General features: G+C 41.8%; 1 protein-coding gene across 11 annotated transcripts; it reads left to right on the top strand.

Annotated features, from left to right (window-relative positions):
• Window positions 1-50: 50 nt before the first annotated feature.
• Window positions 51-22,419, top strand: MORF4L2 (mortality factor 4 like 2). 11 transcript variants are annotated; one of them, XM_046899087.1, is made up of 14 exons: window positions 51-116; window positions 4,320-4,366; window positions 6,465-6,532; window positions 8,293-8,319; window positions 8,734-8,820; window positions 9,551-9,631; window positions 12,115-12,177; window positions 17,357-17,382; window positions 17,994-18,082; window positions 18,378-18,479; window positions 19,542-19,630; window positions 20,191-20,363; window positions 20,659-20,743; window positions 21,737-22,419. In XM_046899087.1, the coding sequence occupies exons 6-14, from the start codon at window positions 9,573-9,575 to the stop codon at window positions 21,819-21,821; spliced, it is 771 nt and encodes a 256-aa protein (XP_046755043.1). In that variant the 5' UTR covers window positions 51-116; window positions 4,320-4,366; window positions 6,465-6,532; window positions 8,293-8,319; window positions 8,734-8,820; window positions 9,551-9,572; the 3' UTR covers window positions 21,822-22,419. The 11 variants fall into 11 exon arrangements, with proteins under 11 accessions (XP_046755043.1, XP_046755044.1, NP_001032250.1 ...); XM_046899085.1 differs by lacking the exon at window positions 51-116 and adding an exon at window positions 209-333 and having other exon boundaries at window positions 12,124-12,177; XM_015292127.4 differs by lacking the exon at window positions 51-116 and adding an exon at window positions 209-333.
• Window positions 22,420-23,117: the final 698 nt, after the last annotated feature.

Genomic DNA, 23,117 nt, shown 5'->3' with positions numbered 1-23,117 from the left:
CGTCCATTTTAAATTTTTGTCACGTGCTCCTCAGTCACACTGAGCTCTTCACCGCCAACGAACGAAACCGAATCGAGGCAGCACCGCAGCCCCAACACCAGCGCGGAACTCTCCCGGTACGGCCGCCCCGCCCCGCCCCGCCCGCACTACCGATCCCAGCATGCTGCGGGGACGGCGCAGAGCGGTGCGCATGCGCGGTGCGGCGGGGGGGGTTGGGGCCGGCCGCGCAGAATGCGGCGGAGGTGGTGAGGCCCCCGCGGGGAGGGGGCGGGAGGAGGGAGAGGTACTTATAAATGGCGCCCAAGCAGGACCCCAAGCCCAAATTCCAGGAGGGTGAGTGCGGGCGGGGGTCGGCGGGCCGGGCGCGGCGGTGGGGCTCGAGGGTGAGCGCTAAGGGGGCGGGGGCCGCGCGGGCGGTGGGAGGCCGCTGTGGGGCCGCTGTGGGGCCGTGGCGGGCGCGGGGCCTTCGTGCTGCGCGGAGCCCGCCGGCGCTGTTAGCGGCTCTGCGGCGGTGGGCGGGCCGAGGAGAAACAAAGAAAACGGTTTTGAAGGAGTCCTGCTGCAAAAAGATAGCTGCCGTGCTCGTGGGCGGGGGCCCGCTGTCCCTTCGGAGCCGTGCTGTGCCCCTGAGGCGCTGCGGGCGGCACGGCGCGGTTTGGCTCTCAGCTTTTGCCCCTCCGCCACAGCAGAAGACGAGTGTGTGGGGAAAATGGATTCCTCTCTTCCTATTCCTCAGCTTTCCTGCCTGTAAGACCTGGGCGTTCCCTTCTCCCCCGTTGTCCTACATATGCTTCTTTTCCTGCAGGTGTTAAAGCCGTTGACATCTCCTAGATCTGTTAGGATTTGTATCTTCTCGGGATGGAGATAAGCTCGGTGCCCCGCTGCCCTTGCCGGGGAGCTGGGTTAGGGCTCCGTGCACAGGAGGAGTCACGGGGCTCTGTGGCAGATCCTCGTGGTGGAATCCATACCTGTATGAGAGCAGCAGAGATTTTAGAATAAATGATAGGATTCTGCTGCCTAGGAGGCTTATTTTGTATACGGGGTAGTTTTAAAATAATGAAGGCAAGTGAAGGTTTGTTCCCCATTCCTCTGCCTGGTCCTCACTGTGGCTTCTGTCTTGAGCAGCTGGCTTTGCACAGGAGTGCCTGGCAGCGGCCGCTCATGGTGGTCTGACACAGCGACTGGATGGCAGCTTATGTGAGAACGCTTTCGGTTGTGCCAATAGCGGTGTTACTAACCTGCAGAGATAATCAGGATTTAGTGTGTGTTTCACACCGTAGTAAGTGAGTTAATGCAAAATGTAGTGAACTGGGAGTTGAGTAGAATTCCAGGCTGAAATTATATTCATAGCTGTAGGAGTCCAAGCAACATAAATTCAGAACAGAAGTTAAAATATGGACTTTCTTCCCTAAATATGAACATCTGTGAGCTCAGCGCTAGCATTTAATTGGAGAAGTGTCCCATGAATGAAGCTTCCTGCAGTCCTGAAGTGCTGAAACTGAAGTGTTTTATTATGGCCATCACAGCGTAGCAAATAAAATTATGTGTAGCTTGAAAGCCTGTCATTAAAATACTGCCAGTAGTGTTGGGTGGGTCTGGAAACTGTTGTTTCACTTCCTGTAAAGGAATGGGTGAAGAGGAGGCTAGATTTCTGTGAACACAGGTGAAAGCCTGGAACTCCCAGATGTCCAGCTGGCAGCATGGGTACCCCTTAAAGTGAAGGAACTGTCACTTTTTTTCATGTATGCTTTGGAAATGAGGTCAGATTTGGTCAAGTGTGAATTAATGGGTTTTTTTGGGTGTTCTCGTGTCTTCTCACTGACAAGAGAGAATGGAGAATATTGAATCTTTCTCACATGTCAAGTCCAACCTTTGACGTGCTTAGAGGAGGTTTGTTCCCTAGTGGTGCTGATGAGATATCTTTCCTTCCACATCTGTTCTCAAGATGGCTTGTTAGCCTTCCACTTTGACATCAAAGGCAAGACTTGTGTCATGTCCTTTGCACACAACTTGTGAACTTATTGTTTCTATAAATACTCTGAGTGTAAAACAATTATAGGAGGGGGCAGCTGAACTGGGGCTTCCCTGAGCTGTTCCTCACAGTCAGTGATGCCAGAAGAGTTGCCCATCCAGAGCCTGCTTTGTGTTTGAGCAGGGTATGGGAGCTGTTAATACACAGCACAGATGCTCCGTGTACCTCAGCTTCCTCAAGTGTTAGCAGAGCAGGTCCAGGTATTTTCCAACAGCTGTTTTAGCTAAAGAACTGTTTTCTTGCAAGTCCTGTCTGTGGGATAATGAATAGATGGGGTGTTACTGCAGCAGTGGCAGTGCAGGAGAGAAAAGGTCTGCTGATCCTGTTAGGGTCCTTCTGTTTTCATGATAACCTTTCTGCACAGCTAAGATTCATGTCCTTAATCTCAGTGCGTATTTTGCCTAGGAAGGCCTTGTATGATAACAAGTGTGTTTTCCAGTAGTGCCAAGTGAACAACGTGAAGCATGAGGTTAATGTAACTTTTGATTCGTAGCCCTGATTATGAAGATTCTTGTTTAGTGTGTTTTTGTTTTTGCATACAAGTACTGCAGGTACCAAAAAGGTCACTTGTTGGCAAATTTCTAACTCTTTTTCTGACATACAGAAGCATTTTACAAGTTGAAATACGTTTCTGATATAGTTGTGCGTTCTTGGACTTTACTGTGAATACTTATTTCAGTTCTGTGAAGAGCATGTGGTCTCATAGCCTTGACAATACATCTTCAAATGGGAGTGCTCTCCCTAGTCAGTGTATGGGTTAAATAGTAAGCTTACAGGTGTGTACTTGCCCACGTGAGCCTGGTGTGCTCGGTGGAGTTTGGTAGTAGTTGTCCTCTTTGGAGGAACTGCTGTGTGTCTGCTTGTCTCCTGCTCTTGCTGTTGGAATGGTACCTGAATCCTCCTCATCTGATCCAAACAAAATCAGACGGCCTCCCTGACCTTCCCAGAGCTGTGCTTTGGAATGTGTATGAGAGCTGCTCAGTGCCCTCACCAAAAGCAATTGAGGTGTGGGGATATTCCATTTTTTCAGCTGTTTGCAGGGTGATTCTTTACAGTCCATCTGGTTAAAAGTTTTGTAAACATTGAGTTTTGTCTGTGGGGTGGGGAAAGGCAAATACAGCCAGAATTGTACAGCTTTCAAGAGGGATCACACTTAAAGGCACTGCGTGCCGTTGCTGGACTTATCCCTTCAGTGTGTAGAAATGAGTTTTGAAGAGCAGAGTAAATTTTGCAATAGGGGGTACTTCTAAACCCATAGCCTGCAAATTGGCAGTTCCTGAGCTGCTCACAAGGAGCTCGAGCTGTGGGGCTGAGGAAGTATCCCGCCGTGTCCTCACAGCACAGATGCTGATGGCACTGCTCTGCCCTGTATGTCCTGGCTGTGTGTTGCACACTGGTGTGTGTTATGCAGCTTCTTAGAAAGTGTGATGCATCACAGCTCTCAAGAAGGAAACATCTGCACTCCGATATCCTTTGTTAAGTACACTCAAATTCCTGCAGTAGAACTGCACAATAGGAGTTGCACATTTGGAAGGTGGGAGGGAGGCTCAAGGATGTACTCTTCCTGCTTAAAACCATAAAGTGAGCAATTTTTCTTGTTGTACAAGCCTGTCATTCTTCTGTCCCACGAGTGGGTTGGGGAAATGTTGGAATTCTTACTTCATTGAACTAGAAATACCAGGTATTGTACTTTCTACCAGGAAGGGAGTGCTGGTAACACTTGCTTTCATTTGTGTCAGCAGCTTAAGATACAGGCACCTCATACCAAGAGCTGATTCCATGCTCTGAGTCAAAATGCAATGTTGTGAAGACTTAGGAATCCCTTACAGCAAAATGGCTTTACCTGCTGAAGTACACGTTTGTACCAAGCCAGTGTGTTTTCATGTCTGTGTCTGAAGTTAGGGCTCTGAAGGAGGTCTGGGTGCCAGTAACTTGAGCTGGCAGTGGCTAGAAGTATGGTCAGGAATATAGCTTTGAGTGTCAACTGTTTGCCAAAAAAAACAGTCCTTCTACAGAACTGTGCTTGGATGTAGCTGGTGTGCAGCTTTCCTTGTGCGAGTGCTCTCTGGGGAAGTCCATGGGGAATCTTTCTTTCATGGCTTCAATAATTTGCTTAGATCCTCTTATATGACAATAAGTTTTCAATATCCAGCATGGTTCTCAAATAGGTGTCTCTTAGAGTTTCTTGCTAGGTTGGTGTTGGATTTGTTCTGTGCTGGACTTCATAATGTGCTTTTGAGAAATGACATTGGTTTTATTCTAAGCTGTCTTTCTGTGACTCTTTCAGGTGAACGAGTGCTTTGTTTTCATGGACCTCTCCTTTATGAAGCAAAGGTATGTGTGATTGCTTATTACTGCAGGTAGTTCTGACTTTCCCAGGAAAATAAAGAATTGCAGGAGTTTACTTGCTGTGCCTCACCTATCTAGGATTAATGGCTGAAGCTAAGATGAAGGAAAGCATGCTCATACATACACTTCAGTTTTAAGCCCCATGGTTCTGTATTATGGAGTAGCTTGCACTAAAAAACCCCAGCAAAACCAACTAAAGACCCACCATAGTACTATGCAGCTGTTCTCGTGGATTACTAAGGTTGCATCCTTTGTGTTGAGCATCTCTAATGCATGTGTTCCCAGACAACTGTGCAGCAAACTTGGAGCTGGAGTGAGTGCATAGACTAGCACTAGAGTAGTGTGAAAGGTTACAATTTGTCAATCCATATGCAGTAACTGTACAATGCAAAATTAAATGAGGCCTACTTAAGATGCTTTTAGCTGAAAACTGCTATCTTTTAACAGCTGTAAACTGCCTGGAAGTACTGTTATGGTTATCCATTATTTCTCTTCCTTCATTGCAGAAGGAAAGTATTTTGGTGTGGGAAGATATTTATTTGAACATTCATGCTCACTTCAATGCCTCAAAACCTTTAGGAGCTTTTTAAGCCTACAGCCTGACTTTGGCATTAAATCCAGGTCTGCAGCGAACTAGCAAGTTGAAATGAGTAACCCGTGCAGTAGTATCTCATCAGGGTCAGGATATCCTTACTCCATGTTGTAAGTCTAGGTGAGACTGAGTTTGTTCCATATGTGGTAGTGTTGAGATCAGTAGTGGAATATGTTGTTCCACTTTGACAATTAAGCATTGATGATTTTTTTTTAAATTGGGAAGGTATGGGGTGGAGTCCTGACAGTGATGCTGAGAAAATGCTGTACAACAGAAGGCTGGACTCTCAGGTGTGCTTAGAGTTGACTCTGTACAGCACAAAAATACCTATTCTGACTTGTGTAAGTCAATTTCCCACTTCAATAATGACTTAAAATGGAACCAGAAGATAGAGCCAAAGAGAGTTTTTGTCTTTACAGTGGGGTAAGGTGAGGATGTTGTGGAGTAGTACAGTGACATGTACCCCAGCATCTCCATAACATACCTTTCTGGATGAAGTGCCTTATCCAGCCCTGAGCTGGGGATTTAATTTGGCACAACAGGAAGTTTAGAGATGTAGATGGGCACAAAGATGAACTGTGACAGCTTACTTACTCTGTCTTCTGGGCTTTGTTCTTGCAGGAAGAGGTATGATTCTGGCTGTGCTTTCATTCTATACAGATGTGGTAGTTGAGCTCTTACATGTCAGACTGCAGATGCAGGAGTCTTACTAACTCTGTTAATGAGCAGTGTGCGTAGCTGTTCCAGCTCATTTAAAAGTCTTCCTCTGGATGAGCTGATGTTACATCTTACAGGCTCTTGGGAGGGCCATTCTTAAAATTAAGACAAACTTTCCTGTGAGGATTGCTTCTGAGTGGTACTGTGGATTAATTGGAGCAACTTTGTCCTGTATGTTCCCTTTTCTTATTGGTCTTGCCTTAATCTTGGTGTATGAGGAGGTTACTGTCTTCAGAGGCCAATCTTTTGGTGGAAATAACTGTTTTTACTTACTCCATGTGTAAATTCTCAATCTAGAAAATGGCTATCCTACAGTTCTTTCTACTGAATACAGTGTGCTCTCTGTGGCTGCAGAGATCCATGTTATTTACTTTACTTTTGAAGATTCCTCTACTTCAGCCAGCTTACCTGCCTGTGAGGTAGGGGCCTGCATGTGAGCAAGCTCTCTGAATGGCTTACAGCTAATCTTGGGCTAGTTAAGTGGCTGTGTGGTTAATCTTCCAGTGCTCCTCAGGGGTTTTGGATCCTTTTTGTGGCTGTAGGTGGCCCTTTGGATAGCTGAGCAGAGTCGCTTTGCTTAGCCCTTCCAGATCTGTAAATAGGCAGCAACTTGTGTTAGACAACTTTAGTTTCTGCTGTGAAATTGCTGCCAGGTATTTCAGTTGCATGCACGGAAATTTCTGCATGTTTAGAGTCTGAAAGCTTACAAAGCAAAACTTGTTTGGAGATCTTTGTTCTCATTGGTACTAACAGAACTCTTTTCCTCTGTTCCAGTGTGTAAAGGTTGCCATAAAGGACAAGCAAGTGAAATACTTTATTCATTACAGTGGTTGGAATAAAAAGTAAGTATTTGCATGAAATGGAATCAGTCCTTTTTTTTTATCAGTTGGAATATTAGCTTGATGAACAAGCTCCACCATCTGTGTGTTACTAGAGATTTTCTAAAATTAACCTCAATATTTTTTTTATACAAAGGTCCATGATTTGTAGTAACAAAAGATTGCCTAACTAGCAGTTCCTTCCTGCAGGGCTTTGGTTGTGTAGGCAAAGTAGCTTACGGTGTCCATAGACTAGTAGGAAGGCTTGTTTGTTCAATTTTGAAAGCAGTTATTATAATTTCCTCCTGGCAGAGATGTCAGTATGGAACTTCTTTGCTCTGTGTTGGTAGGAGAGAGCTGCAATGGAGCAAAGTATTCTTCTCAGAAAGCCAGTGTATTTCACTCTTAAACTGCTTCTGGCAGCAAAAATTTGGTAAACAGTGTCTTTGTGAAGGCAGCCTTCAGAATGGGAAGGGCTGTCTATCTTAGTCCTTCACAGGAGCAGACTTAGCCTGTCTTTTAGTTCTGGACTGTCATGCAAAGGTAGCGTTAGAGAAACCTTTCCCTTCTGCAAAAATAATAGGATTCTAGGTGAGAGATTTCTAAAGATGGCTTTTTCATGTAATGTTCAGCCCACTAAAGAGTATTTCACAAGGTTACTGCATTCAAATAGTTGCTTTTTTCCGTTCAAGTTCTGTGCCTGGGTTTTCATTTAAAGCAAAACAATTTTTTTCCTTAGTGATTATAAGCTTCAGCTCTTCAGGCTCCAGAAGTCTTTCTGATTTTGTTTCATTCCAATGCTACAGACTCTCGAGCAAATACTGTCACTAATATCTTGATCTCATTGACTTCACTAAAAGCTGAACTTCATGTCCTAGTGCCTACAGTTTTCTTTAAATGCATCTATCCCCCTCCTTGCCAGTGGGCAGGTAACTGTCAGTGCTTACTATAAAACGTTTACAGGGAGTGCAATTGATTCTTAAGCTGGCTGCTCTGTATCAGTGAGGCAGCATAGATGTGGTACTTCATTTCCTTGTTTATCTCTGGTGGAGGAGGGTGCTGGAAATGATGTCATAACACCTGCTTTTCTTTTCATGCTTGTGTTGCTTGAAGGTTTTCCTACCTTCAGGCTTCCAGTTAACTACATTAAAAGTGGCATTGCTGCAAGATCTAGACAAATGGAATAGTGATTGTTTAGTTCTGGCTTACATAATTTTAGTCCTTCGTTATTTGTTAATTGCTCAGTTTAACTTTTTTTTGCAAATATCAACGGGATGTGAAAGCTTCCTCATACAATATAATGTGTGCCACAGTTAAATAACATTTCTTTTGGAAGTGTCACAGCTGTACAGCCAGGAGTAATATAAGTGGCTTATGTATCTGACCAAAGCACTACCCTAAAAATGTAACCTTAGAATATGTACAGCTGCAAATCTGTTTCTCTAACACTTGTATGCTAAGCTTGGCTTGTTTTAATCCTGAAAGCCTTGTACTCCTGTAGTAGTATTGCTTTGATCATGTTGATGTTGCTAGAGTAGCAGCTGTTGCCATAAAATAGAAATTACATGGAAATCTATATAGTGAGCTTTAACTTATGCATTTCAGAATAACATGGCCACTTTTAATGTGCTTTTATTTTAAATAATTTGTCAGATTGCTCAGATTATCCACTCTTTGTCAAAGTGGAATTATTGCTCATAATGGCAATTTCCCCAACACCTGTTCTCTTAAATCGTTCACTTCAGATTCTTCAAATATTCATGCCATCTTGGTTTCCTTCACAGACAGAAATCAGAGCACTTCTTCTTACAGTAAGATCTTATTGCTGAATTTGTTAACCTATAAAATGTTGGAATAGATAAAGGAAACTCACTGAATAATATAGTTATGGCTACAGATGTCCCATAACTTAGTAAGTGTAGCTTTTTTTTTTTTCCTGAGATGATCCTTTTCAATAAAAGACAATCCCTGCCCTCCCAAATTGCCCATCCTATGAGTTTGGGGAACTCTTCTGAATTTACTGAGGGTTACACTTCCCTAGAAAAACTGTTACCACTTCAGACAGTGGGGAATGTGTTTGGCAATTTACACTCTGTTGTGTCAGTCCATGACTTGTCACAAAAGCAGACTTCATTCTCAGATTCTGTGAAGCTTTTAATTGATTCTATTGTGTAGAATGTGATTACATAGTGTTTTTGAATGATTAATTATTGTTTTTTTTCCAGCTGGGATGAATGGGTTCCAGAAAGCAGAGTGCTCAAATACGTGGATACCAATTTGCAGAAACAAAAAGAACTTCAAAAAGCCAATCAGTAAGTATTTTTTCTTAGAAGTTGTTCTCAGCAGAATCATTTTTCTATAGAATTTAACTGCTATGTATCAAAGGACGTTGGTAAGTTCAAAACAAAAAACTTACAACAAACACCTTCAAGGAGTATGCATTTGTTTTTTTTATTCTTGAGGTCCTTTGACTTTGGGGGGGGGGGGGGGGGGGGGGTTCTGATCTTTATACTCCAGAAGCTTAAAGAGTGAACTGTTCCTTAGTTTTAAAACTGACCTGAGGTTTTAATGAAGAGTAGGACGATGAGATGGCCAGGCACACTGACTGACTGGAAGTATATTCTGTCACATGGAAGTAAGGAGACTAAAAATGACCCTCCTGCAGTATCCTTAAAATGTACTTTTAAGCAGTGAGGATAGTCTTCCTAGGAAACACTTAAACTCTGAACTTGATCATAAGCAACCTTTTTTTCAGAATGTATCTTATTTTTTTTAGCAGTGGTTAGCTGTTGCTTCCAGGTCACTGAGTAACAAGGATTGTGGGAGGAGGTGTAAAAGGGAGTTCGTACCTTGAAGGGTTTGTTATATGTATAAGCCTAAAAACATCTTGCAATTTAGTTGAATTTGTTCCTTCTTTGCCAAATACTGACTTGGAGTTATTTGCTAGCAGTTCTCTAAATGTTTTGTGTAACTGTTTACCTTTTGAGGGAAAACAAGCTTCTTTTTCACTTAGTCTTATTGCCAAATTTATTCTTTTCAAAGGGAACAATATGCAGAGGGGAAGATGAGAGGTGCTGCTCCAGGCAAGAAGACATCTGGTCTGCAGCAGAAAAATGTTGAAGTGTAAGGAGATTTTTATAAGCAACAGTTTGGTTTTTGTTTTTAAATAAGTTCTACTACTGATCTTTACATGGTATTTTTCTTACAATTTACCCTTCATTCTATTACTCCTGACACAACCTATACAGATGTTTACTTTTGTGGTATCTGAAAGGCCTTTGTTGTAGTACTGTATTAGAACCATCTTCTGAGGTGGAATGGTGTTTAATATTGAATCAAGGTACTGAATAGGTTTGTTAACATTTAATAGTTCTTCTTTTGAATACTGTTCCCCTTAAGTTAGTGAACTGACACTCAGATGTGGTAAGTTCTCTTAAGACTTGGTTATCTCAGAGAAATTGAGCAGAATTTTTTAGTTCTTCTAAGCAGCCCAAACACTGATACAGAAAGAAATCCTTAAAACGCCTTGCCCTCTTACTGTGCAATTATAAAAATTGCATTTAGGAAGCCTTTATTTTGCTGTTTTTTGCCAAATCTAAACGCACATGCTGTTAAAATGTTTTTGCACCTGAAGAGACCAGAAGCAAGCTCAGATATTTGTTAGGAGAAAAAATGCGAAATGTAACTTTCAGTTTTCTTTCATTTCACCCTTTTTGTTTTTTTCAGAATAGACTAATAGACTTGTGTGGCCTTACACTTAGGTTCTTAAATAGGCAGTACAGCTCTGCTTTGCTCATGTGCCATGAAACTCTTCTGCTGGAGTAGTACTTGACTTATTTAATTATGAAGGTGCTCATTACCAATGTGATGTTTTGAACTCCTAACTTCATTTATGATTTTCATCTTGGTGAGGAAGCTGCTGTGATGGCATCATTTCCTAAGTGAATTTGGCTCACATTTCATGCCTCATTTAGGGGCAACCTTGTTACAAAATGTTTCATTGGTTTGAGAAGTGCAAGGGCAGTGTATGAAGGCTTTGTTGCTGTAGATCTTGAGTGCAGATTTAGCTTTGGAGTTGGCCAGAGCCTACCCAAGGCTGTAAATTGTCTCTTGGTCTTTGGAATGGAGTTTCAGATGGATCTGGTCATAATGCTACGTACAAACTCCCTTGTGGTCTACTGCTACAGACTGTGAGGTGCCTTAGCTACACTGGTTTTGTGTGCTTTCTCAGTTTGGGATGGGCATCTACAGAGTTCCTAATGAATGTTATTATAAACTGATTAAAGTGTCTAAATTGTCACAATTACTGATGGGGCTACTTGAGAGGTTGTTGCGCTTGAGTCTATTTGTATTTTAGTCACTGGAAGTAGAATTTATTCTTTAAAACAGGTAGCGATGGCTCAATTGTAAATGTTTTCCATGACTCTACCAAATGCCTTGCGGAGAACATCTCAATAGTACCTTCAGGACTAGATTCCCTGTTCTATCAACTTTGGTCACGTTAGAGGTGCAGGCTGATTGCGGTGAGCTGGCTTGCTCTTTCCAGCTGAGAAAATGCTAAATGCTAACTTGCACTTGAAAAGCAGTAGAATTCAAAGCTGTCTTAATTCTCTCAACTACATATAATAATGCTATATCTAAGGTAGACTGGCACAGCAAAAAGGACTTCATCTTAAACTTCTATTCAATTCCAAAGCTCAAAAGCATGTTACCAGGTCTGTCTTTACTCTCCAATTGAAACCAGTTGGGTGAAGGGAGTGGCTTTGCTTTTTGCTATCATCACTATAGTAAGCATGAGGGATTGTTTCTTGTGTAGAAAAACATGCAGTAAACTAACTCTGAAACTTTTCATGGTGGTTGGAAAAATTAATTTCTAAATGGTGGATTATTAATGTAGTGAAGGGGAATAAAGAAAACTCTGCTCACTGGAACAGCAGTCTTCCAATGTGAAAGATAACAGGGTCTCATGCTTGTTGCGCTGATCTTGCTCCTAGTCTCTAGCTATTACCAGCATCCTTCTAAATTAGACCTCTGGTTCTTCCAATAAAGTCTCCCTAATTTTCTTCCCTATTTGGAGGCTGAGGGAGAGGCAATGCTTTGACCTAACCTAGCAGTGATGCAAAGTTGTAATGCTGTTGTGCTACTGAACTGGCTACTGCTGCTCACATTCTGCTTACAACTAAAGGCAAGATGGCTTCTGAAAACCAAAACATCTGGAAATAGTTTGAAAACGTCTGGATTATTCTGTTGTAAATCTAAGGTCTTTGCAGATACATGGAGTATTGTTGGTGGGGAGGGGGAGAAACCAATTGAGCAAATATTCTAAGAGGGTAATGCTGTCAACCAGTTTGGCCTCAGAATTTACCTTTTGTAGCATTCTTGGAGGATTGAACAGAGGGAGCGAACTTGCATCGTGTAATTTGTTCCTCAGCCAAACAGTAGTGAAAAGGAGATAACAGTCTAAGACCATCTTATCCTCCAGGAATGCTCTGTAAATCTATAACATACTGCTAAAAAGGTAAATTTTTGAATCTTAAATAGATTCTCTTAAAGGCTGAGCACTAGGTCTGACATTCTTTCCTTAACTCAACCCCCATTGTGCCTAGATTTTTCAGACGAGATGGAGCGCATACTGTTTGCTGTTTGGAGACCCCTACCATATCGACGCGGTGAGTTAAGGATGGATTGTCAAACCAGGATTTTCATCCTGAAATCCAAACCTCCTTGCTTTCATAGATTTCTTTTAGAGACTCTTAAAGTCTTCAGTTGTAATAATGTAAGCTTTGGTAGCAATTGAGTTAACAATTCTAAGTACTGCAGTATGCTGTTCTTTGTTTTTTTTTAAAGCCAGTGTGGACTAATGAATGGTTTTTAGTTTTTCTGAAATGCACACATCTTCAGCTGGGGAAGGGTATGCTATGGGTAGTCAAATGCATTCAGTGTCTGCTAGTTAAAATTTAGAAGATAACTGATGTCAGTTTTAAAACTGCCCAGTTCTAGAAGTTTACAGTTGTTCTGCATGCTTACTGTAGCCTGGAGCCATGGAAATCGGTACAAACAGTGCTGTTCTGTAAGTCAGAGAGCTGGGCTGTGGTGACCAATGCTGTTTCAAATGTGAGGACTGATCTTGCCTTTTTTGATCTGCTATGTCTTTGTCATTGGCTTGAATCTGTTCAGAGTAACTGTTTCTGTAACGAGTTGAAAACAGCTTTTAAGGCTATTAATAAGCAACATTTAATTAAATAGAAATATGCATGAAATGCTATTTGTTTTGAAATTAATTGTTTTATATTAACTAGAAAAACTATCATAAGCATTTATATGGATATAGTGAGTTTTGAAAAGTGAAGTACAATGCTACAGATGCTGGCTTCCTCAACCTGTTCTACGTATGGCACTGCTGAATAACAGCTTATAAGAATTTATGCTATTTTTGATGAGCATAGTATGATTATCATGTAAAAACAAGTAAACTGTTAGCCTGTGCATAGGAAGTAAGAAGGGCAACCTAAAATATTGGTGTGAAGAGATGGCACTGACTAACAAATTAAAAAAAAAGCCCAGCAGCTTTTCTCATGGGGCATTACAAGCAGTCTCATAAGAGATGCTTTCAAAACAGTATCTCAACTTAAATATGGAAGCTATTGGCTTTTCTTCTAACAAAGGTCTTGTTCTTAAGCTGAACATGTCACTTAAAAACATGTGCTCTGGCTGCATGTCTTCTGTGGCATCCTTTACTCTCACTGGCATAGCTAGTAGCTCTTGCAAAAGCTACTGTAAGTCCTCTAGGTACCAAGTAGCTTACCACCACTGCCTACATACCACCTGTCTGGAGCTGTAGCAACAATGTAATGGAATGCGAGCTCCAGTTGGAGATTCTCCTAACCTGCTCTACTGTCTGGTGGTCACTAGTAAGGTGTACTTAGGGACAGTCCTCAAGTGAGTCAAGTCTATGAGGCTTTTCTACCAAAAAATACCACTTCTGCTTCTATCAGTCTGTAATTAAGGAGCTTCAGAGCTGCAGACTATATCTGTGTGATGGATTTGGGACTCTTCTACACTTAAAACTTTCAAAGCATTTGGGCTTCTGGCATCCACAACATTCCGTGGCAGAGTGCTTCTCCTTAAATTCAGTGCTGTGCTGAGGAGGGGAGGAAGGAGGGTGACTCTTCTGTCTTTTTTGATGCCTACTGCTTGTCCATTTCTTTTTTGAGGAAAGAATAATTAGTTCTTCCAGCTCCATCCTTTATCTCTAATAATACCTCTACAGTATTTCTGCTCTTCCTTCTGTCCAGTGGTTGCTCGTAGCATAGAAGCTGTTCTACCAACTGCTCTTGTTCTCGTTACCTCTTCTAGCTTTGTGTGCCTTCCAAGGTCAGTTGCTTGACTGTGCACAGAAGATGCACATAATTCTGACATGGGTATTTATCCTTTTCCTGATAGTGTTGGATGCTATAATTGAATTTTGATAGGAGTGCTGTTCGTCAGAGCTGATTCAGTGAATGAGCTGCTTGAGCAGTAGAAGGCTGACAGACTCTTTTCAACATACTTATTTTCCATACTTGAGTATTTTCATTTAAGGTCTTATTACTAATCACCTCATATCAGGAGAGACTTCAAGATTATTTATTTATTTTTACAGCTTAGCTGCATTTTTGTCATTGTATTATGAGCAACCTGGCACCTCATTCATCTTTTTGTGGTGTTCATGAATGTCTTAAAGTTCAAATCCCTGAGACCCAAGTGGTAGCCCACCTTCATTCTGCTGACTGTATCTTAACCAGCTACTGTGGGGAGGTTCTAACAGGCTTCTGTGTCCTTTGAAAATACCTACGGATTTGGGGAAAGCAAAGCACTTGTAGTTGTCCACGAAACTTGAAACTAGATGGTCATAAACTCCTTTCTCTTGTGGAGTATGCAAACCTTCCACTGTCTTGTTCTTTTTCCTGATGCCATTAATCTATGTTGAATTCTTCTGTAAGCTATTCTTGTTTTCTACTGACGTGATTCCAGAAGGCACTGTTTCAGAGATCTGAGCCCTAATGCCTACTCTTCTGTGCAAAAGCTACTAGCTGCCTGAGGTAACGTCCAAGGGGTTTGACAAGTACTTGGAGTATCTTTGTTCTCATGGATGTCTGGAAGGATGAGGTGCAGGCTTTCAGCATATGTTCTTCTCTGGCACCCTCCTTAGTCACACTTACTGTTTGATTGTGAACATCATCTTGTTTTGGATATTGCAATTGAAAGTTCAGCATTATGCTATGGACTACTTATTTTTGAGTCTCACCTGGATTTACAATACTTCATTGCATTGAGCTGTTCTGTAAGCTGTAGTTGTATTCATTTCCTGCTGATTATCTTGTTTCTGTGCAATTTCATATCTTGTAATGTCAGCATCTTCAATTAATTTTTGGCTTTCTAGTTCAGTGTCATTTTTTGATTACTAATATTGGAGTATTGTGGATGTAGGTGCCTGTTCTCTTTTGGCTTAATCAAAACACTGCAGTGAGGTCTGGGTTATTTTCCTCCCAGAACTCTGATTGCTGACCTTGCTGCTCTGGGGAGGTGATGTCTGACTACAGTAGGATGCATCCTTCAAGTTTGAGCTGTGAGGTCTGTAGTACCTGGCAACTCTCTGATCAGTCTTAATTAAAACTTTCCATAGGAACTTCCCTAGCAGTTCTGTGTTGCTTCTTAGTTGTGTTGTTGGTTAATTCTGAATGGAAATGCCATTCAGAGGGGTATGTGAACTTGCAGCCAGGCTGTACTTTGTACGTGAAGTCAAAGATCTCATGCTGCTGTGACTAGGTTCTTGAGCTTGTTGGTAATGTGTGAGGTGGCACAAAAGATATGTTTTAGTCTGTGCTAGCTATATTTCATCTTTTTGTATCACTTCAGGACTTGTATTCCCTTGCAGGAAATTGTCTGCCATCACAAGGAACATATATGGTGTTCTTCAGCTGTGTGTCTCAATGAGTCTGCTTAAGATGTGCTGCTCCTCCTAGGTTCCAGGTTCTCTCTGCACTGTCTGTATACAAATGCTGCATCTCTCTCCTGGATACTGGGTGCTCTGCATGCTTAAGTTACTCCACACAACAGAAGCATTTTGTCTTGCACAGCTGTTCTAACCTAGTGAAGAGTTATTCCGGACCATCTGCTGTACGAGCTGCTGAAGGTCTGCCAAGTCCCGATGCTTTGTGTCTAACCTGAGATTTTTGTTTGTTTGCTAACTGAGATTTGTCTTTTAGACTGCAAACAGATGGCTGCTTTGACTTGGTGCAAAGGTGTATACCTTGAAATATAAAGAATCAGGAAATAAGGAAGGAGGTGGGAGAGTACGAGCAACTGCCCGGTGTGGATTTATGCTAGACTCTGTGATTCGGTAGCATAGCTGTGGTTTCCTGTCTTAATTACAGTAGTTCTTAAACTATGTTATATGGCCTGCCTGCACCAGTTTGCTAAGACTCTGCTAGGCTGATGCTCTAAAACTATTTTTATCTTGACAGTAGTTCTCAAAGGAACTCCATTTCTGCTTGTTCACTCTAGGTTTGGAAGAAAAGACTCTCTTCAGCGCACAAGTCCATTGTCGGTGACTTGGCAATTGTTACTTCTGGAGAGAGAGGGGATCTTTATTCTACCCACTGTTCTTTTTAAGGCTAACGATTGTTTGTGATTTGAAGCCTGAAAAAAGTGTTACTCTTCTGACTTCAGACCTCTGTAGAAACTCTGCCTGCTTGCTGACCCAGATAACCCAGCCCAGAGGCTGACCACAAATGTTACTTGACGTGGTGATGAGTTTCCATAGAAATAATAATGTACTGGTAAAAAGCTTAATCTCATGACCTGGGATCTGGCAGACAGATTTTTTTTTTTTACTTTGAGGGGTTTAATTGGACTCTTGTTAATAGTAAACAAGTGGAAATGTGGCTGGTAATGCTCTTAGTTCCAATTTTCTTACTAGACAAATAAAATCAGTGAACATACACAGTTCAAATACTGAAAATCTGCTAGGACAGTTTAATTTTTGTTTCTAATCTCTCTTGATGTATCTGAATATTTGCATATAATGGGCATTATATGTCAGGTTTTTAAAATGTTTGCAAGTTAGTTTCTCAGTGTGACTGTCAGTTTGGAATAGAAATGAGGGCTAAGGATAGAGGACTGAGGGAAGTCTGAAGTATGCACAGTAAATTTTGAGAGCAGCATTTGGAGGAAGATAAATGTTAGGGATGTTGCTATTCAGTATTCTTCCAAATGTTACAAGTGAGAAGCAGGTATAGTTGTGATCTTCCCCAAATGTTGATGCTACTGTGGGCAGTCCATACAGCTTGATGCACACAATGAATTCTGGTGGTGCTGTTTAAACTTTCTTGTGCTGCTGAAGTGGTAAAATTATTCTTCCAGTACTCTACAGGAGAGTCAGTTGGCTGAGATGTCTGTTTCCTTGTCCTTCGTTCTGTCTTTAAGGGATCTCTGAAATACTGAAATAACACATCCACAAGCATTTGGGAAACATGAAACATCTGTGAACATTCCTTGGTAATGATGGCCAGGAGTGCTTTAAGATGCTTGTTTTTTGAAAATACTTGTGGCCTGTCTTCTGGATATCTGTAGATTTGAGTTGAATTAATCCCCAAAAAGTGAATACTACTCTCTGTCATGGAAAAATCTTGAAGCATCGGTACTGTGGTGGTAAATCATCCCTGGCAGTTCTCCTTTTGTTGGTTTCAAAATGCTTTGTAGGCCCCTGAGTGTTTGTGGATCTGAACTTACTGTACTTTTTTCTGGCTTTCAATTTGTTACGTACTTTCATCTTTATGTTTGCAATAATTTGTGTTCTTCTTGCAGGAAAACAAAAAAGAACAAGCAGAAAAGTAAGTACATCTTTATTCTGTGTGTAAGTGGATATACTTAGGGAAGGATTCTTAGCTGGAATACGACCTTAAATCTGCCCCCACTGAGTTTAGTTCCTGTCGCCTTATGGTGCTCCTCCTGGACTTCAGGTGTCTCTTCTGTATAGTTTGCCAGTTACTAAAGCAGGAATGTGTAACTTGCTGCTTTGTACGTGGACTGTTCCAGTCTGTCAGGATTTAGACACCTTGGAAATAGAATGCAAAGTGGTATCCCCATTAATCTGTTGAAATAATTCTCAATAGTAAGTCAGGCTTCAGTTTTGTTACTGAGATGGGACATGCCTGCATAGCTGAGTTGCTGGTTCCAAAAGATTTCTTCCAAAGGACACTAGGTACTGACATACTGCTTTGTTCTTAGTGCAGAAATCTCCATCTTCAGATAAATGTGAATGTAGCATTTAAAACAATCACAAATGTGTGATGTCCAGTTAATTTGGAAACAAAACCAAGTAAAAAGATGAGTTGAGAGAAATCTGAATATTAATTTTAAATCCTTTTAAACATTTTTTTATTGATACTTCTTACTGCCTTACCAGACTTCTTATGCACCACGCTGTCTGTCTTTTGTACAGCTCCTGGACTTGGAGAAGGGAACAGTAGCAGTGAGACTCCTCAGCCTCCTAGGAAGAAGAGGGCACGAGTAGATCCAACAGTGGAAAGTGTATGTCTGTATGATTCTCCTACAGGATTTCTGATGGGGAACAGAAGAGCTACTTTGCTCAGAAATACAAACAGCAGTACTTTGTCCTGCAGTATGGCAGTGTGAATTGTTACGACTTACTGAAATGCTAGGCCTGCCAGGTGGCCTTAAAACCTGAGCTATTTCCTTGTTTCCCCTAGAGCCAACTTAGCAATTCCTTACTCCTGTAATGTATTTCCTTTGTGGAAAGGATGGGATGAATGGCTTATCTTGGTTATCTGAAAGTAATTAGTGTGAATCCACTTTTTTTTTTCAGGAAGAAACATTTATGAACAGAGTTGAAGTAAAAGTGAAAATCCCAGAAGAGTTGAAACCGTGGTTGGTAGATGACTGGGACTTGATCACCAGGCAAAAACAGGTAATTTTCAAAAGAACAGTCTATCAATGTATAGGCAAGGACAGTAATCAGGAGCTTCATATCTCACTTGAGTGCAGTGCAGCAAAATCCCTTCTAGAGTTTGACAGAAGCCTTACTTGATGTTTCTGGTTGCAGTTGGATTCTACCTGAAGGTCATCTGTGAGTTGGACTGTGCAGCAGAATTGCATGTAAATTTGTAGAATGCAATCACTCTAATTGGACATAAACTAGAAGTCAAGTAATTTTAAATGTTGTGGTGCTCCTCTAAGCATGTTTGGCCTGGTGGAACACTTTGAAAAGTTTGTTTAGGTGACAGAATTAGTCTGTATGAGCATTGCAGGTGATGTCTTATCTCAGTTCCATCTTGTCTTGTTTACACATCACTCACTGTGAAAGCATCTGAAGAATCTACAGATCTGACAGAAGATAGTCTTAGAATATTGATTGAACTGTGCTGCCCAGCTGTATCTGTATAAAGCCTCCTGATACAGTAATTTTACCTAAAATGAACTGTCTTCCATTGTAAGAAATATAATCTTTTTTCAGGAATTTGTTAGTAAGTGAAACTACTTAGTAAAACTGGCAAGAGGAATACAAAGTGTTGTTGAAAACTGTTATTGGTCCCAGCAGGCTTGTTTGCTTCCAGTGCCGGTACTGGGTGCTGAATTGTGGATGCAGGAAGCAAAGGAAGCAAAAGAGTAGTTCAGGCTGCCACTGCTGCTTGAGCAGGCACAGTCTGTGGCCTGGTGCAGGCAGGTCTGCTGGCATCTGTCTGCTTTGCTGCTTACTTGGGTTTGCTGCTTTCCTGCATTGCTTTAACAGTTCATCTTCAGGTTGATTTTTAAGTTTCACAAATGTGAAATAGGAACATGAACGTGGCTGCTGTTACATATCTTGATGTGTACCACTGAACCAGCTGGAGTTTCTTTAGTAATGCCTTACACCTTGACCTGTTAAATTTATTCTAGAAACATCCTTACATATGTTAGTTTAAGATTAGCACGCAGGTAGAAATGTCTGCATAAGTTGGACAGTTAGTATTCTGTTTTGTTTCTTCTACAGCTCTTCTATCTTCCTGCCAAGAAGAATGTTGACTCTATTTTAGAGGATTATGCAAACTACAAGAAATCTAGGGGAAATACTGATAATAAGTAAGTAGCAGACATTTCACATCTTAAATATGTCTCGCTGTTGTTAGATATCTCATTCGTGAAGATACTTGCAAAGCTGTTAAACATACCAGCCTAGTGCTTGAGACCAAGGTGGTCCAGGTCTTCAAAGACACAATTCAAGAACATAGTCCTACTTTCTGAATGTTTTCTCTCTCCCTTGCACTCTGCCCTTTCCTGACACTTTTTCCTAAAGGAAGCTGTAGAAGCCACATCAGTAGTTCTCTACCCATTCTCACCCACTCGCCCAGTGAACAGGAGTTCACTGTTGCTTTGAATGACTGCTGAGCCAAGCTAACTTGAGGAGGTGACTATAAGCAAGGTGCTTTTTGGTTTTTGTAAATTCTTACTGTGTTAAAATCAGTTACTAAAGGAGGGCTTGAAATGCACAGCTGCAAGGAATTCTGCTTTTCAAGGTCTTCAAGAAAAATCTGAAGCTTTGTAAAAGACCTTCAGAATTTTGGTTTGTTAAATCTCTCAAATCTAACCCTGTGTCCAGGCAGACAGAAGAACGAGGCTTGAATGTTTTCTCTGTTTACCAGGGAGTATGCAGTCAATGAAGTTGTGGCTGGAATTAAAGAATACTTCAATGTCATGCTGGGAACGCAACTGCTGTACAAGTTTGAGAGGCCTCAGTATGCTGAAATCTTAGCAGATCATCCAGATGCTCCTATGTCTCAAGTCTATGGTGCCCCACATCTGTTGAGGCTGTTTGGTGAGTATCACCTAGAGATTAAAGAGTGCTTAAGAGCATCTGAATGCTTCCTTCTCCTGTCTTGAGTCTCAGTGATTGTGAACTATAGAAACTGGAGAGGCACACTCCAAAACCTGTGACTTCTTCATATGCCTTATGTTCAGTCATCCAAGGATTTGGAATGGATGTTGTTTCTGGTTAGCTTTTGTATATGGGACTGGATTCCTGGGCTCTTTATATATGCTCGTGTAGGTTTAGACTTAGTGTAATACTACACTTGTTCTTTATAACTAAAATGCTACTTGTTTTGAAACAGTTCGAATTGGAGCTATGCTTGCTTACACACCTCTTGATGAGAAGAGTCTGGCTTTGCTGTTAAACTATTTGCATGACTTCTTAAAGTAAGTACTTTCTCAAATCTCTCAGCAAGAAAACAGAGTAAGTGGACTACTGTAGTGTGACCTATTTCCAGTGACCAGGTGTGTGCAATGCACATGGTGTCAGCTCACAGCATCAGTGCAGCTTACCTCTTTTGCTGCACTTAATTTCTTGATCAACTTCTAGCAAAGCCTCAAGCTTCTGTTTTGTTTGTTGCAGAGAGAAGAAATGTTCTGTTTTCATACAAGGTTTTAATGGTGTGATGATGGAAACACTGATTTGTAAATTATTGGGGCTAACAAAGCATTAAGCTGTTTGCCAGTAAATGTTAACTTACCTCTTTGTGACTGAGTAAGGTATTAGAAGTTAAAAGGAAATCCTCAGTACTTGCAAAACACATCTTGCCCTGTGGGAAGGCTGGAAATGAGTCAGCCTGGTTTTCGGGGAAGTTGTCTTGGAGTAATCCTGAAGTCTTGAGTTAGCAGTCATTCTGTGGATGTCAAAGTAAAGGCAAGTGCTGAAGGTCAGCTGAGAGGTCAGCTGCAGAGATGGAAAGGTGAAGCCAGTGCATTGACCCTGAGTACACACGTGAGAGGTAATGCTGTGCACTGCTTGTCTTGCTGTGGCACTTGGATGGCTGTGGCTCATGTGGCTGTCACCATCCATGTGTGTGCTGACAGCTGTCCTGTCCCTGCCTCGAACTACTGGCAGGAGCTGGATGCCTGCTGTGGCAGCTGACTGAACCTCCAATGTAAACTGTTTCATCCTGTTAATCTCCACCTCCCTGTGCTCACTTGGAGCCAAGAGCTCTTGACAACAGCTTGTTTGGAATTGATTTTTGGCATGAGCTGTCGGATCCTTAATTGCTTTGGACAGCTGACTCTTTGGTAGTTGTGTATGTTGGTTTGTGCTCTTGGAATCGCACAATGTGATTTCAATAAACATCTCGTTATTCGTTTGTGATACTAAATAACACTTTGGGAAAGGAAACTCAACCTTTTTCATATCTTTCCTAGGTACTTAGCAAAGAATTCCTCTGCGTTGTTCAGTGCCAGCGACTACGAAGTGGCCCCTCCTGAGTACCATCGCAAAGCAGTATAGTGCTGTGCTGCTGTGCAGGGAAGGGCTCGTCGGATCCTTGTAATGCTGTCCACTTCTACATCTTGTTCTTCACGTCTTTCTATTGCACATGTCCTCTATTGCACAGACTGTGTGAACATGAAGTGAATAAAGTTGTGTGTTGGATATGGAGCTGCCATTTGTAAGTTCTGAAATCTTTCTTGTGCTGAAATGGAAGATTGGAGTTCATTGGAAACTCTTTAGTGTTTCTGGCTTGCTGTTTGCATCACTGGAATGTAACAAGAATGCAGGTATGGTAATCCATTGTATAAACTCTTCAGTGCTCACAGGTCTGATTTGCCTGACTTCACGGCACGGTGATGGCATACCCAGGCTCGGACCTGTGAGGGTTGTGATCACCCAGTGTTGGTGCTATTAGTCTGACTCTCAAACCCATTTACTTTCTTGGTGTTGGAAGTAAAATGTTTGGTCTGTAAATGGATGCTTTTATTAGTTGAATTGTAATTTTTTTTAATTTTCTAACAGTAGGAAAATGTGTTATCCTATAGTAGTGTCTTGGGAATGTTGGTCTTTCACAGAGCTGTTTTATGAATCTTCAAATAAACTTTTTTAATTTCAAGTGTTTCTGATTTCTCTTTGGATTAGTCACTCAGTGCCCCATCACATTCATCTCAGTGTGTTAATACTGCAATCTCAGTGTAACTGGGAGGCGCTTTGTCCCCACTTCTAAGGACTGTTAGTTAAAGCTGATGCCTCTGATCTTGGCGTGAGGTGAGCTTTTCCTCTGGGGTCATTCGTGGTTCCGAAGTACTGAGAAGGCAGTTTCACTTTCCTGGCAGGGTTCAGAGGTGCAGCTGCTTGGCAGCAGTTGTGCTTTGCAGAGGCACGCACGGTGTATGCTCTTGATTAAAAACACAAGACCTGCTATGAAGTCAGTAGCGAAGTTTGTTTAAATTTGCCTTTTCTCCCCTTTCTTGCTTCTCTGCCTTCCTGCTGTGGGTGAGCTCAGTCACTTGCAGCCTCCGCTTCTGCAGTACTCAGAACTGCTGCTGTAGAAGGCTTTCACCAACAGCTTCATGACGTTAATTAGCTGCTGCCCCTTCTTTACTGTGACCATTACCCAGAAGAAGAGCCGAAATGCTGTTCTGAGTTTGAACAATGGGGTTATCCTTTGCCAAACCGCCCCAAGGCTGAAAACGACCTTTTGCAGAGTACCGTTTGTAGGTGGGAGCTGTAAGCATCGCTTGCGCTGCCCTGCTTGCTGCGGTGGCCCCTGGAAGAGGGCCTGAAGGTGAGGCGGAGCGCGACGAGGGGAGG

Source organism: Gallus gallus, chromosome 10, assembly GCF_016699485.2.
Source record: "Gallus gallus isolate bGalGal1 chromosome 10, bGalGal1.mat.broiler.GRCg7b, whole genome shotgun sequence".
Classification (NCBI taxonomy): domain Eukaryota; kingdom Metazoa; phylum Chordata; class Aves; order Galliformes; family Phasianidae; genus Gallus; species Gallus gallus.
This window is presented reverse-complemented; position numbering and strand designations above follow the sequence as displayed.

Coding starts and splice junctions, on each gene's coding strand:
- MORF4L2 (XM_015292126.4), top strand. CDS start 294: ATGGCGCCCAAGCAGGACCCCAAGCCCAAATTCCAGGAGG. Junction 8,821..9,550: donor GAACTTCAAAAAGCCAATCA/GTAAGTATTTTT, acceptor TTCTTTTCAAAG/GGAACAATATGCAGAGGGGA. Junction 18,083..18,377: donor TAGATCCAACAGTGGAAAGT/GTATGTCTGTAT, acceptor TTTTTTTTTCAG/GAAGAAACATTTATGAACAG.